The sequence below is a fragment of the Chelon labrosus genome (genome assembly GCF_963514085.1).
Source record: "Chelon labrosus genome assembly, chromosome: 2".
Lineage (NCBI taxonomy): Eukaryota > Metazoa > Chordata > Actinopteri > Mugiliformes > Mugilidae > Chelon > Chelon labrosus.
In genome coordinates, this window is record NC_140338.1 from 18,875,251 (window position 1) to 18,890,205 (window position 14,955).

General features: G+C 41.7%; 2 protein-coding genes across 2 annotated transcripts; both read right to left on the reverse strand.

Moving 5' to 3' along the window:
* Nucleotides 1-888: 888 nt before the first annotated feature.
* On the reverse strand, nucleotides 889-2,726 carry myoz2b (myozenin 2b; the record flags this gene model as incomplete). Its single annotated transcript, XM_084572327.1, has 4 exons — nucleotides 2,560-2,726; nucleotides 2,052-2,145; nucleotides 1,202-1,364; nucleotides 889-1,114 (listed from the first exon to the last, which is right to left on the reverse strand). Exons 1-4 carry the CDS (start codon nucleotides 2,716-2,718, stop codon nucleotides 889-891), a joined length of 642 nt encoding a protein of 213 aa, XP_084428453.1. The 5' UTR covers nucleotides 2,719-2,726.
* A 4,102-nt stretch (nucleotides 2,727-6,828) lies between these two features.
* Nucleotides 6,829-13,168, reverse strand: synpo2b (synaptopodin 2b; the record flags this gene model as incomplete). The annotated part of the gene is made up of 3 exons (XM_084557823.1): nucleotides 6,829-7,368; nucleotides 9,596-11,670; nucleotides 12,496-13,168. 3 exons carry the CDS (start codon nucleotides 13,166-13,168, stop codon nucleotides 6,829-6,831), a joined length of 3,288 nt encoding a protein of 1,095 aa, XP_084413949.1.
* Between the last annotated feature and the right edge of the window lie 1,787 nt (nucleotides 13,169-14,955).

The following is a 14,955-nucleotide window of genomic DNA, read 5'->3' on the forward strand; positions in this document are numbered from 1 at the left end:
TGGATTACCCACATACCACTCTGTGGAGGCCGGTCTGTGTGAATGGCATGCACATTCTCTGGAGCACTGAAGTTTTGGTGAAATGACGGCCTTGTTAAGTTCCCACTGGCCTTGAATTCAATCTTGTGTCACTCTCTTTTTGTTTTACAGCTGTCTGAAAGACAAAGCTTCACCCTGTGTTGGTTCCATAGTGAAATATAACACGTGCCAGCTCATGTGTTTTGTACTTTATTGTGCAGGTTGTAATATTTTGTATTATTTTTAGTTTTTATTTGGTTTGAGTTAAGGGAATTTGCTGTTTCTAATTTAGACCAAAGTTACTGGTCTAAATATAAATTATATAAATCCAGTGAGGATTTCAAGAACTATTTTTTACTAAGGCATTTTGAAAACAGCTTAAAAAAGCTGTTTTTATCTTGGATCTGTTCATAAATGACCATAGACTCCTCCTGTAATTAATATATATATATTTTTTTCTCCATATTTATTTATTGCACCACAGATACAACAGAAATACGGCTCACAGACTTTCTGCATGATCCAGTTTTGCTCTTGTATCACCAATAAATAAGCTGCTTATTTATTTACATTTCACATTCATCAAGTCATTAGAACATATTTAAAATTTACAGTTTTGTTTTCAGTGTTTTCGGTGGAAACCTTTCCTGAACGATATGCTGGATAGCACGAACCTTTTCATATTTACACGATTTTTTTGGATACACTTTTCCTGTCTGCAGTAAACTTACTACAGTCAGCTGAAGAGCAAAAACATGAGGCTTTTTTTTTGTTGTTGTCCATTGCAAGGGAAGGGTTTTAAATATTGGGAAGGCATTGCAGCTAACTGACAGGTTTGTTGTTACAGACTAAATACTACAGTAAAATCATCTACAGGTCGTCAGACTCTGGGACTTGGACGGGCTCCAGGGTAATCGTGGGTAGGATCAGATGGGTGCCCTCGGATATCCACCCCTGGGCCGTCCTGTTGAAGGTAGGCCGCTTCACTCCCGGCTCCTGCAGCTCTGGGTATCTGGGAGGGTTCAGATCCACCTCGGGGAGTTTGAATGTGATTCCTCTGGGAGATTTTTCAAAGCCTCCGTAAGGAGTCGCGACCCTGTAATATTTTACACATCAACATTAAGTGGTACTCATCGTGAGCACCCTGCTCTGATTCAATAAAGCGTGCTGATAGATTCCTCACCGGTTAAAGCTCTTGTACTCGGGAAGCTCTGGCCGTGGGTCTGGCTCCGGCATTGTTAGTTTGACGGTTTCGGCGAGGTCAGGGTCGCTGAGGATGGCCTCCTCCCACGGGGTGTGATAGGTCTTGGGCATAGCTGTGGTGTTTAGCTTGTCTGCTGTCGTGTCTACAAAGAGGAAGATGAAAACAATACTTCACCATGAGATTATAACACCATTTCAAAATGATTTGCCTGGCTTGCCGTTAGAAACTTGCTGTTAATGCAGAGCTGTTTACTTGAACCTATTTTTTTACTGAAGGCTAAAGTTTTCAAGTGGAAGGGGATTATGAAGAGATACTGTGCTAAGAGAACACTTAACACAGACAGACTTAGTTGTCCATCGTTACTTTCTGAGGCCTTAAAATAGCACATAGTCGAAGTGTGTGCTCATCATATAATGTGTCGACGTGGGACGGCATCCCGCCGGAGCGTTTCACTGACCACACGGCTCTGTTTGCTCCTCAGATAAAGACATTAAAGTAAAGCACTTAAAGTCGCACGCACTGTTTAATCGGCCGTACGCTGGTTACGCACAACACGTGGTGTCGTGCTCTGAAAATGGGTTTCAATAAGAAAAGACCACTTGTGAAGACTGCTAGATGCCAGTTGTCTTCATCACGAGAGCGTTACATAAGCAGTCGCTCTTATTTGGCCGTGCGGGATAACAGGTTAATTTTAGCATAATGCAGAACAGAAGACATGCTTCCACTCTGGTACGGGAATTATAATTTCTTTGACGATATTTAAATCTTTGGTAATGTTGCTGTATTGGATTAGACAAAAACAATCTCATTTATTGAGCGGCATAATTACCTGAAACAGTGTTTTCTGCATCAGCTGTATTTCCATGACCTGGCCCGTCCACTTTAATTTCCACAGTGTGTGCGTTTTCATTTAAAATGTCATTCTACAAAAGAGAACATATATGCATGCATGTATATTTGATTAAAAGATCAGTTGTTGTGTAAAATGGCACTCAGATACATACGTACAAACACAAAAACTGGTCACACTCAAGTGTACACATACATCAACACTGATAAAGGAGGGGAAGGGGGGGGGGGGCAGCTTCTCAGCAAAGTGCCTCAGCAGCCTCTCAGAAAGTCTGCATGAGGCACGAGGCACATGTCTCTGTTATCATCCATGTGTCGCCACACTTTTTTCCAAGAGCACATTTCCGGGTAAATGTATTTAATCGGCACACAGGCATCTTCACATGTTCCCCACACCGACGACACATTCACAGCACTAACGCCAAACCCCCAGACAGTGACCACATCCGGTCTTTCAAACACATCAAGTCAACGGATGGTCGACTCACGTTGAGCTGCGCGTTTGCCTCATTCTGAATACTTTCAAACGTGTATTTCTCAGATCTCCTCTGGCGCATTTTGAAAAGCCGGGAGCCTCTGTTGGAAAGCAGTGACAACTCCTCCAGCATGATGTCTTTAGGAGTGCTGAGCTTCTTTCCGAGATCCATGACGTCTCCTGTCGGAAGACAAAGAGGAGAAATAAATATGATATGGGGGAAAAAAAATATCTTAAGAAATAGACAATCAATAATCTCAGAAAAAGGCCCCAGTGTGGCAACGCAACGCACGTGTCAAAAACACAACATAAACTGCAAAAGTGATCTAAAAAATGATTTAAAACTCCTTAGGCTACCTAAGAGGCCCTGAGCCAAAATCTAGTTTGAGTCATATAATTACAAACTGACTTGGGAAGAGGACCAAGAGCTCCCTTCTTGCCCAGGCCACCTACTGAGTTAACGTGTCCCCAGTTATAGAGCTGGACAGTGCTGGATATACACAAATACACCCAAAGTCATCTCCTCTGATATCATCTTGTCAACTGGAAAGGTCTAGTTGACAGACGGCATCAAAATTCATGTCACAAAATTCACAATTTCCATTCTATAAGCCCTGTCATTGTACTCCGTACATGACGCTTCTTCATCCATGAGTACAGACAGAATGTACCCCAGCTGTCACAGGCATTCACTTTACCCAAACAGCTACACAGTTGGCCCGCACAACTTCCCCTCCCCACTCTCCCACCCATCCGCCCAGAAATAGACTTTTGAGAAGGACAACGACAAAGGATAAGTCACCATAGGTAGTAAATCATCCCATTAGCTTATTTATGGTAAATGCTGGAGAACAGCCCTGACATTTTGAACTCTGATCAGAACGTTTTGTATCCATGTGCCTGCCCGCCGAGTGCCAGCTCTAACACCTTACCACTGTTACCATGGTTGACCTCTCGGCAAATAGCTGCCGCACACTTCTTCCTCTCTACGGCTGGCATCGTGCAGAACTGTGACATTGTGGCTTTGGCGACGTTGGCAGAGCTCAGGAGAGGCTGGAAACACATACACAGGGCAAAGGATGTAGTTGTTCTGCCCTTAAGTCTTAAGAAAGGGTTTTATTCCTGATGCTGTGAAACAATAGGAAACTAATTCTTGTTCTCTGGTTGATAGGAAGGCCATCTTTCATCGTTTGACAGAAAAAAAAAACAGCACAAATCTTTTGTGTTGCGTTGACGAGAATTACGAAAGATGATGCGAATGGAAAGAAACTCAAAATAGATCACAGCAGTGTGACTTTCTTGTGATATATTTGTTCCTTTGAGTTACATAATATACAAGTACGCTCATTTTTGAGTCTTTAAAGTCCGTCCCTGAAGATGATTTGGACGGTGGAAATAAATCTGCTGTCGTCATTTAAGGATAAGCTCTGCAGACATCACATTTAACAATTACACTGCGTTGCATAATCCACAAAGCCCCGTTGTGCTTGCATCGGTACCCCCACATACGTAATTGTCAAATCTCTGCTCGTCACCGCACCAGTTTTCAAGTTAGTGGCGTCTCCCTACAACATTATCACTATATAAATAACCTACTGCTTGTGCGCGTATCTGGACATAACAAATATCCAGCAGCGCCAATAAAAGTGCGCAAGATATCAAAAATAGCTTTCAGTGCTCGTTGGATATATATATTTTTAGTTTGGCTTTGTTGTGCAGAATGTGATTCTTGATGGTGCGACAGGAAAAACAGTCTTTAAAATCAAATAACTTGGTTGTACCCTACAGTTCTTAATTTGCAGGAATAGTCACATATTTTTCTTGCGAAACAAAAAGGAAGCATATCAAAATGACTTGAAAGACACAAAACAAACTGTTTAGTATTTGAAAGAAACTGTGCTCCTACAATGTTTAGAAAACATTAAATACAACCAAATTAATATGACTTTCTCAAATGTTCCAACACGACCCCAGTACTGTTTAAATATACGATATATTCACAAAATACACCTTGACGTGGCTCGTCCGTACCTGTGATGTTGTCCCCGGTGTGCTGCCTGTATCCTTGAACGATAGACACAGAGGCTCAGGGGTCAACCTGCAGGAGGTAGTTTGATCTTCCCTGATCTTCACACTCCCGGACACTAAAGCCAAACTCAGAGTGTCTCTGTGTCTGTTGTGACTGGAATGCAGCTTACATCAATAGGCTAAATTTAACCTGCCAAACACTCAAAACCCCTCTTAAACACCATGGGGCAAGGATAGCTACCACAGAGAGGGAGTGCAATAAGAGAGGAGAAGACGGAGAGCACATACACAGTGTGCCCACTGGTGCTGTTTGGGACAAGGGTTCCCCTCCTGAGATGTATTCCTTCCCTTGCTTCTGAATCTTCAAAGTCAACACGTCTCTGTGGGCTGACATAACCTCTGAGGCTACATGCCTCCGTCGATAAGACTGGGCACAGCTGCTGCTTCTGTGCTTCCCTCTTCAAACTGAGTTGTGTTACTGCTATTATGTGCAATTACTGACTTTAGATAATGATAAACAGAGAAGCAAGTGGGATTAGAGGACTGATTAAAAAGAAACAGTGAAACTAAAGTTAATACTATACAGTGACATGAGAGAGGCACAGATTACATAAATTTGAAGATCTGACTTCACAGTTGATGTATCCTTTTAAATCAGTTTTAACTGATGCATATGTTCTGAATATTTACCGTACCATTTAATTAAATTACAAAATGCATGTTACAATATTTGCACTAAACATGACATTTTAAAAGACACAAGGACATCACTGGACTGCATTTTTATGTCTTTTATTATTTTTTTTTCACAGTGAAGTGCAAAAAGAAAAAAAAAATAAACTCTTTAGAAATAAAAATCCACAGGTTAAAGCCCAGATTTAAATTGTGCTTGTTTAGAAACAGTGATACATCATTTGTTTTAAACCCCCTCTCACACTCAAAGACATAATACGGGCTTTTAACACCACACAGTGTTTGATTAAAGGTCGGAGACTTCCTGAATGTATGCATGCAACATTAATTCCTCTTTGCTCAAAAATTATGCATAACAACAACAACAAAAAAGAAAATAGTTTTGTATGATTTCGAAATCTAATATGCAATTCATCCACCAGAAGAAAGTGATTGTTACAATACAACGCCCACTGTTAGTTTGCCTCTTCTCTGAAAAGTGGAATATGAAAGTGGCAGCCAGACAGAAAACAATTGTTGAAATGTTCACTTGACACTGCTGCTGCAATATTAGTTCTACAAAGAAAAACTAATACAGAAGTCTGTTAATGGTTAACACTGTGTGAAATGTGAAATATTTGTGATTATAAAGTCACAATACTTTTTAAAGTCCCCATGAAATCAGATTCAGTGTTCAAGTGTGATCATAGATGTCTTGCCCTGTACGTCACCCATACATCAGTATCTGCCCCAGTGTTGACAAAAAAAAAAAAAAACTCACTTTGTAGGAGTTTATGACGGTTAAAGAGTGTGTCACTCCTAGAAAACAATATGATGACTCATCCCAAACCAAGGGGCGTGTCTGAATTTGACATCCAATAAAATGCTTTCTTGAATTGTGATGCCCCTCCCTCCATCCCCATGCCTATCCTTCACCAGCAGCACCGCCCCCTTCAGCTCTTGGCTTGAACGCGCATCATCGAACACACCGTTTCCTGGGGACTTTAAAGCTAAACATACATGCTTTACCACAAAGTGACTTACTTCTCTTCTTTTATAAATAACAATGTTGAATTTCACAGCAAATTTCAATGAGCAGCCCCACTCCTCAGTTTACCAATTAACATGTCTTTCATCTACTAAACGTTCACTTCGACTCGCGCTTGCACTTGCTGATTACAGTTTTTCTCAAAGCCTCACTGGGACGGTCTGCATTCTTACTAACAGTCATAAAAACATAAAACTCCCATCAAAGCCGGGAAAACATCTCAAACTACAGCCATCGTGACTTGTTGTGTTCTTCAAACCAAGTGACCACTCAAACCATGATTATAGCCATAATACATTTAAAACACACTTGCATCAGTTACCAAAAACGTGCCAAAGTCTTAGACCTGTTCAATACGTATCAATCAACACAACAATTAAATGGTTCATCATCATGGAGTAAATTCCCTCTCTCTAAGCCAAATTCAGTTTTTTTGTACTACTTAGTACAACCATCTAAAACATATACCATCAATGTTAATATGAATGTATATTTATATCAACTTGATGTATGTCTGCTCCTCCGCCAGAGGAATTAACTTCTCTGGACTGCACCATACAAAGGCGAGTACTTTGTTGGACGGGAGCCCTGTCCCATGTATCCGATACTGGCCCCACTGCCAGGCCCAAGAGGCTGGGCAGGTCTGAAGGGAGGCCCATAGAAGGCTGGTTTCTCAGGTGGAAGTGTCCTGCTCATGGACGGAGCCTGAAAAGCTGGGGCCGCATGATAAAAATGACCCTTACTGACAGCTGCAGGATCAAGAGACACCCTGCGCTTCCATTCATCTGGAGGCTCTGGCAGAGACCTGCGGTGCGCTGCAGCTCTGGCATTAGAAGCAACAGATGACGGGAGGCTCTGAAACACAAGGGAGTCATCCGCTAAACCGATGGGGCTTCTTGACGCCACCTCCCAAGGCGACAGGGGCTTGCAGACTTTTTCCTGATAGGACATTTGCCTCTGTGCAGGTAGAAACGCTGGCTGACTTCCAGGTGTGCTTACGGGTGACAGAAATCCAGGGGAAGGCACTGAACTCAGTCGTCTGGGGAGGCTCAGGGAACGGCTCCTACTTAATCCCTGAAAGAAGAGCATGCATTTGTTCATGACCTGACATCACTGTTAAAGACTTTGCTGCCACCCTCTGGCTTCATAGAGGCCTGGGCCACTAAAAGCTTCATGTTTTAGTCATATTTTAGTTGAAATTAAGTTTCAGTGAACAAAGTCCTGGAAACAACAGCCTCTTCTACCTTTTCATTGTGTCAAATGAGTTGATACTGGCCTCTTGAGGCACAGAAACTTATCTAGGGTCAAAATAACTTTAACAATTTCAGATTTGTAGATCATTATGACATTTGAATTTTCTTATGAACGCTAGTATTATGTTTGAGTAAAATAAATGTCTGGATGAAACAAATAAGATTTCACAACTTACCTTTTGTCGGTTCAAGCACTTTAAAATAAGCACAGTTGCTGAGGAAACATTGCTTGGAATTAATTCTTTGCCAGCTTAGTTTTTTCATTTGGAACAAGTATTTCTCTCAAAAGTCAATTTTGCACTCTTGTGCTGACGCCAGATTTCATGTTATTTACTCAGGATAGTTGCGCTCGTAAACCTGGATGTGGGTGTGCACTAGTTGTTTTGCATCCTGGAGTCCGATGTTCACAGGGAGTAGTGTTACAAAAATACTCGAGCAGAATCTGGTTTGTCTCTTGGTGTAAATAGGAAACAATGCCCCCATATATACAGGTGATATTTACTACAACAGACATTGTAGATTCAGCTCCAGAGTGGATTTCCCATCAGTGGACTATAAACACCTTGGCCAAGAATATAGTTCCAAACATTTTACATTCACAGCTAAAGGTGGACTGAGAAAAAAAAGCCATGAACGCAAACAATCAGATTTGAAAGAGAAAAATCATTAAAGCTCTCAGTCCTGTAAACAGAAGCACATTTTCTTTTTTAAAAGTGTGAGGCAGTGTGATAGGAAAAAGAGGGAATCATAGGAGAAGTAACACAGTTGCTCAGGAGAAGCTAATAAAAGCTCACGACACACACATAGGAAGTACACAAGTAGGAGGAAAGAGAAATTTAATAGCATGACAGTGCCAAGTACAAGAAGTGCAATAAACAGTGATATGTCAGGGAGACAAAAAGACAAACAAAGACAGTGGTTTTCCAGTTTTTCACTTAATGGGAATAACGATGATATTTGCTCGTGTTTTCCGTCAAGGACACAGGAGGTCTGATGACTTTACCGACTGTTAAGTAACTGGCCTAAACTGATGGTTGCAGAAAATAAATCCACATAGAAAATAAATAAATAAATAAATAAATAAAGTCATCAGGGTTAATGATCACAACTGACATTAATGCTTTTAGTGGTTGTGATACCATCGAAGTCTGGAATGAGACTGAAGGAATTTTTATATATATATTTTTTTTTCCCAAACACACTAAATGATCACAAATGTAGTGAGAGAGTTCCTGTTATCCCAGATGACAGTATTAAAAAAGCCAAAATTTGTTTAGAATTAAAAAAATATATATTATTTTGTGTTGTTTGGGGGTTCAGTGGTTTCGACTGCTACATACAAATACATGTAATCTCATTTCTTAAAAAAAAAAAAAAGAGGCTACAAATAGAGGCCTGAGCTGAACAAGGCTTTCTACAAACATTACAGCACTTCCTGAGAACAACTCGACGTTCTTTTTTTTATTTTGAATTTTCAAAGTCTACATGCACCTCCCAAGTTTAAGGAAGATGACATAACGTGCTACATTGCTTTATCACTATTTTTAAATAGCTCTGCTGTTTATTCTACTGTTTTCTATACACTGCCAGCTTAACGGCAGCAAACGCTTTTGGATGAGAGCTACATTTAGTGCAAAAAGTCTCTATATTTTCATCCGTTAAGTAAGACATTTTAGATGCTACCGAGTTGCAGACGTAATCATCCTCAGGCTACACCATGACCATACACAGTATCAAAACTAGTGCATCATGGCAACGGGCTTCCACTGTTTACCTGTCACCACGGGCTTCTTAGCAGAGAATTTTGGCCGCGGAGCCATTTGACGTGCGCCTCTAGCAATAAGAGATGCAGGAGAAAAAGCTGAAGCTATGCTGTCACCAGTGGATGACTGCTGAGAGGTTGTGCTTGCGGGTCGGGCGCTTGGTGCTTGCTTGTTGGCTATGTGATGGGCTGCAGGTGTAACGGTGTGCTTTTCATCCAAGTGCTTGTCAGTTGCAAGCAGCTTAGCTGATACTGCGAACTGGGCAGAAGAATTCTGGGAACTTACCGATCCGCGAGACTTAGCAGGGGCTTCTGCCTTGCTTTGAACAGCAAGCTCAGAGGTATTATGAGAAGGTTGAGAAGAAAGGGATCTCTGTTTAAGGTTTTTGGTAGCCTCAAACTTTGACACTGGAGCCGGTTTGGGGCTGGGGCTTTTTGGGTCGGGGACTGCATCATACGTGAATAGTGATGAGTCCAACTGATAAGGCTGGTGTTTCATAATATCTAAAGCATTGAGCTGCTTGGGGGCTGATTTAGCTTTGGTCTTGGGCTTGGGCTTGGGCTTGATTTTGGGGCTAGTTGCAGGGGGCTGCTTGGCTGCTGATGGAGGGTAGAAAGGGGCATGAATTGGGTTGTATGATACTGGAGGTGGAGCACGAACATTTGTGGAATACCTCCAGGAGTTTGGGAGGGAACTGGTTGGGGAGGGAGATCTAGCTTTGTTAGCTTGCACTGTTTCATCATCAACAATAAACTTCTCCATACGGGACTGTCTTTTGGCAAATAATTCTGCACCTTTCCCGGCCATAGTTGAACCATCACCAGCTCGATTAATACCTCTGTCTGAGACTCGACCCCTTGACGAAACCTGGGGTGCCTTTGATGCATGGACGTATGGCTTTCCTGCTTGTGGTGGGTAAGAGGCAACTGAGTTGGGAGTACCGTCTGACTTATTCCGTGAGGATGGAGGTGGGTAATGTGGGCTGTAAGTAGGACTGCGGGCCTGCATACTCACAGGGGATCGTGGCGGCTGTTGACTCCAGCTATTTGTGGTTGGCTGAGGATGAAGCTGAGAAGAGGAGTTGACCGGAGCCCAAGCATTGGCAGGTGTTTGAAGTGTTGCCTGGGTTTGATCTGCTGCCCAACGGTTGGCCATCTGTTGAGGCTGAGTCCAATCTTGCTGCTGTAAATAATGCTGACTATGAGGCCCCACCGGACTGTGAGAAGGTTGTGGACTTCTTGGAGGAATATAGGGCTCACTGGACGGACTCCTCCTCAACCAAGGTGGGCAGCTTGGGTTGATGGCAGGTTTTGGGGCGACTGGAGGCGGGTGCTTGAGTTTTACCGTTCTGGGTTGCATGAAGTTACAAGCTTCAGCGCCTAGACTAAAAAAGTCCTCCTCCGGCTCAATGTAAGACCTCCTGTCCCCTTTGTTTTGAACCTGAAGATCTGATCCTTGCGCCTGCATTGATTGCTGTTTGCTTGAGGGTTTCCGTTTTGACTCTGGCAGGATGCCGGTCTTGATGGCTGGCACAGCTATTCTCTCATCTCTTGAGGCAATGATGTCTCCAGTTGGAGACCAAACCTGTGGGTTAGTGTTAATAGGCACAGATACTTTGAATCTTGGTTCATACATCTTCGTGGCTGGAACAGCGCCAACAGGCCTGACAGGAGCACTTCTGCCATCTTGAAATCCAGAGAAAGGTTTTGCAGTTCTGTTTGGCACCAGATGTTTGCCTCCAAAGTGGTTCATTTGCTGAATATCTTCTTGATAGTCTGCATACTGCTTCAGATTTGCATCCGTGTAGTTAGGGTTAGGGTAGGCCTGATCATCACTCAAATACATTTCATCCGTGTCATAAATATTCTGTGGTTCTGTATATTCGGGTTCTGTCAATGGCTCCAAAGTTAATTCTTTACTCCTCTGTTCTTCATGCTCTCTGTGAATCTCATCCATTCGTTTGCGCCGCTGGGCGAACATCAAAACTCCTTTCCCTTTTGTCTCTGGTAGGGCATCCATTTCTCGAACACTTCCCCAATTCACACTTAGATTGTGCTTCTGCTGATGATAAAGCGAATACTGCTCCTCTAACTCAGAATCACTTGTAGCCACAAAGTTATATCCAGCTGATCTGACTTCTTCAGCTTCCTCCCCTATTTGGCCTTCGCTGTCAAACTTGTTGTCACCAGTCCCGTAACTCACAAGAGTATACTTCTTGACCCTCTGGCGACGTTTTTTAAACAGCAAGGCTCCCTTATTCTGAGGGTTGGGTGCATCAGTTAGAAGCCGAGCAATTCGCTTACATTTAGACTTGGTCTCCTTGACATGCCTTTCTGATTGGCTCTCGTTGTGACTGAGCCCTGGGGACAAAGGAAGAGACAGAAGGAGGGAAAGCGAGGGAGAAAAAGAAGGGGGTGAGGAAAAAGGTATACAGATATATGCATAAATTATATGAAAACATCAGTTTATTTTGAACTTTTTGAGCAATAAGTGTAATTTTAAAAGCATATACAAAATTTTCACATGTTAGTGCACAGTAAAGTATTACAACGTAAAGTGCCAGTATTATTATTATTATTTGAAGCAAGCGTGACAACTAAGACATTTTAAGTCCCCTTGCTGAAGCATAGACACTAATAAAAGCATCATATTTACTTTCAGCTAACCTAGGGGGGGTTCAAAAGGCAAGGAAAGTGAGGAGCTCACTTTTCCATTGCAGTCTTACGATTGGAAAAGGGATCGGGTGACGGGCCAGGGAGACACATGCTCACGTCTGTCAAATTTGTTTCTGCCAGCCTCATCATATGGTCATAATTTATTCTTATCCTGCTCTGACTATTAAAGCCATGGGAATTCTCCCAGTAAGTACACCTCAAATAGACCCCCATGTTATAACATGAACATAGCTTCATCCATAGTAGTTTGCAGCAATTATTTATCTATTAATATAAGTTTTTTTGCTTTGCATACCATGGTAAACAGAGACCGAAGTATTTAAGGTTTTTATCTGAAGTCAATTTGCACCACAATGGCTGCATTTAAAGCAACAACTAAAATTATTTTATAAACCACTCAATCTTTATTTATTTAAGAAATATAGAAGCATTAGCATTCACTGTGTGCTGCTCAGTTTGCACTACTAGCTCCACTGAACTATAAGATGAAGGTATAAGATAGATACTTACGTGTGGACCTTGCCCTGTGCCTGTTCGGTCTGCACAGATCTGTGTCAGTCTCTGAGTTCCACTTCTCTGCCTGCTCAGCACCCTCGTCTGAAATTCCAAAGAAGACAGAAGCAGGAGGTGCTTCACTACTCCCTCCTTCCTCTGAAGATTCAACCCTCCTGTTCCCAGTCCCTGGGCCCTGCCTATTACTGGCTCCCTGGGGCTGTTCAGTGGTCAGGGTCAAGGCCAGGGTCATATGAGTGGCACAGCCAAGAGAGGAGGAAGAAGAATGCGGCCGAGATATCTGGCCAGCGGGAGGCTCGTACTCTGGGTACTCTGGATGAGGGGACACTGAGGTTTGTGAGGTTTGGTTGTGAGGAGACTCTGTATTGGACTCTGTTGATTCACTGTGGTAAATGCCATCTTCTTCTTGGTATGAAACTTCCTCTTCACTTCTAGGCAGTTGCTCACCAGCAGATTCCCAATCTTGAACTGGAAGGTGTTTTGAGGACTCGGGGTCAGACTTGGGCATGCAAGCAGCCTGTGGTTCAAAAGGAGACTCTTCCTCACTGACATCATCTTCATTGTAGGACTCTGCCAAGGACTCAGAGACACAAAATTCGTGGGAACCCTCTGAATCAGACCAGGGGGACAAGTTATCTTTGTTGTCTAGGTCTTCAGCTTCTGGTTCCATCTTTAGTTCTGTTTCACAGTGTCCTGGATTTGACCACTGACACCTTCATTAAGACAAGGACAAACAGTTTAAGGCAGTCATTTTCCCTTTGCTGTCATATTATAGAAATATTTAGACACTTTAACACAGTCTCAATATTACAAGCTACCTATAAAACTTTAACACACTCCTGAGACAATTATTTATGCAGATAAACATGAGTGCAAAACAAATATTAAATGAATTTAATTTTTGTTTCACGTTCAGAGATTTCAGCATTTTGTAACCACCATGGAGTTCCCTAATTTATTCCTATCCCCAATAGGAAGTGCAGCTTTGCTTTGGCAGTTTCACCAGGGCTGCCATTGCTGTAAATGGAATGGTATGTAATATCACGGGGGAAACTGCATCCAAGAGCATAAGCAAAACAATCGGGTGGCTGTTTTCCGAGCGCCTGTTTATACAGCGAGGTTTCTTTCCCCTCCACTGTTCTCATCTGTCACCGCAACAAGCCTCGGCACTGCAAAGGCTGTAAGCATTTCCATTTAAGAACTAAATCCAAGATGATATTTGTTTGATGCAAAGTGAAAATCAACATTCCCCCTCAGTTAAAACCGAATATATCAACAGTTAATCTATGACAAACCTCCCAAACTATGCCCTCAAATTATTTTGGTAATCAGCTGTTCTATCAGAACAGAAATGACAACTGATTAAATTCAGTGACAGCTGTGGGAGCTGTCAGACCATGGAGTCTCACTGAGAGCACAAGTCCTTCAAACACAATATTTCCTGACATCTACCAGAAGGTGGCGCCATAGCCCTGCAACGCAACATCAGTGCCAGTAAAAATTTCACCAGATAAAAAAAAAAAAAAAGACCAACACCTTTCCCAGTCTTGCTCTCTATTGTTAATTATTGATACGATTTACAATTTACCTCTTTCAGACAAATGTTAATGTTAAGCTCATCTCAAAAGCCTCTGACTCTAACACTGGGAGTGACTCCTGATAACCATGCCGTTAAGAGGAACCCAGCCTTCTCTCATAAATAACGTTAATAAAATCAAAGGTAGATGTTTACTAAAGTTGGTATGGTGCCATACTGTAACAATTTAACACACAAACCTCTTTGGGATTTAAAAAATAAGCTATTTTCAGAGGAAATAAACTGACATGATCACATGTCCTTAGAAAGCTTAATTGGATCAAAAGACACTTAGAGAATAACCAACTGCTACTTGTATTTATACTCTCCAGAGCACAGTGAGGAAAAAACACCTCACATGTTCAGAAACATGTCAGCAGATTTGTCAGAAATATTTACCATAATTAAGTTTTAACCAAAAGATCAAATTATAAGGTGATTCTTTTCTTTTCTTTTTAAAGTTTAACAAAAACAACAACAAATTTACTACTATACTATCAAACAGATGATTTTACTATTATTAATGGTCAAAATATGGTGCAATGTTTTGTTCCAGTGGAAATTAGATCAAGAATTGTCATCGTGCTTTAAGGATGACTCTAGAGCAAAGCTCCCAGTGCATGATGACTTACAATATTTCACACCTCAACAAACAGAGAGAAACACACTAAAAAATAAATGTTGCATGAAAACACAATTAAAACATGACATTTGATATATATGTATAGGCTAGAATGAGTGAACAGAAGTTAGTCTAATTTATTTTTTATTGCTTGTAACCTTTGTCCTGAGCATGAACGAGAAGAAAATAGGACCATTTCATAAAAACATTTCAGCTCTTTTAAGAGAAACAGACTACTATATATATATCATTGCACACA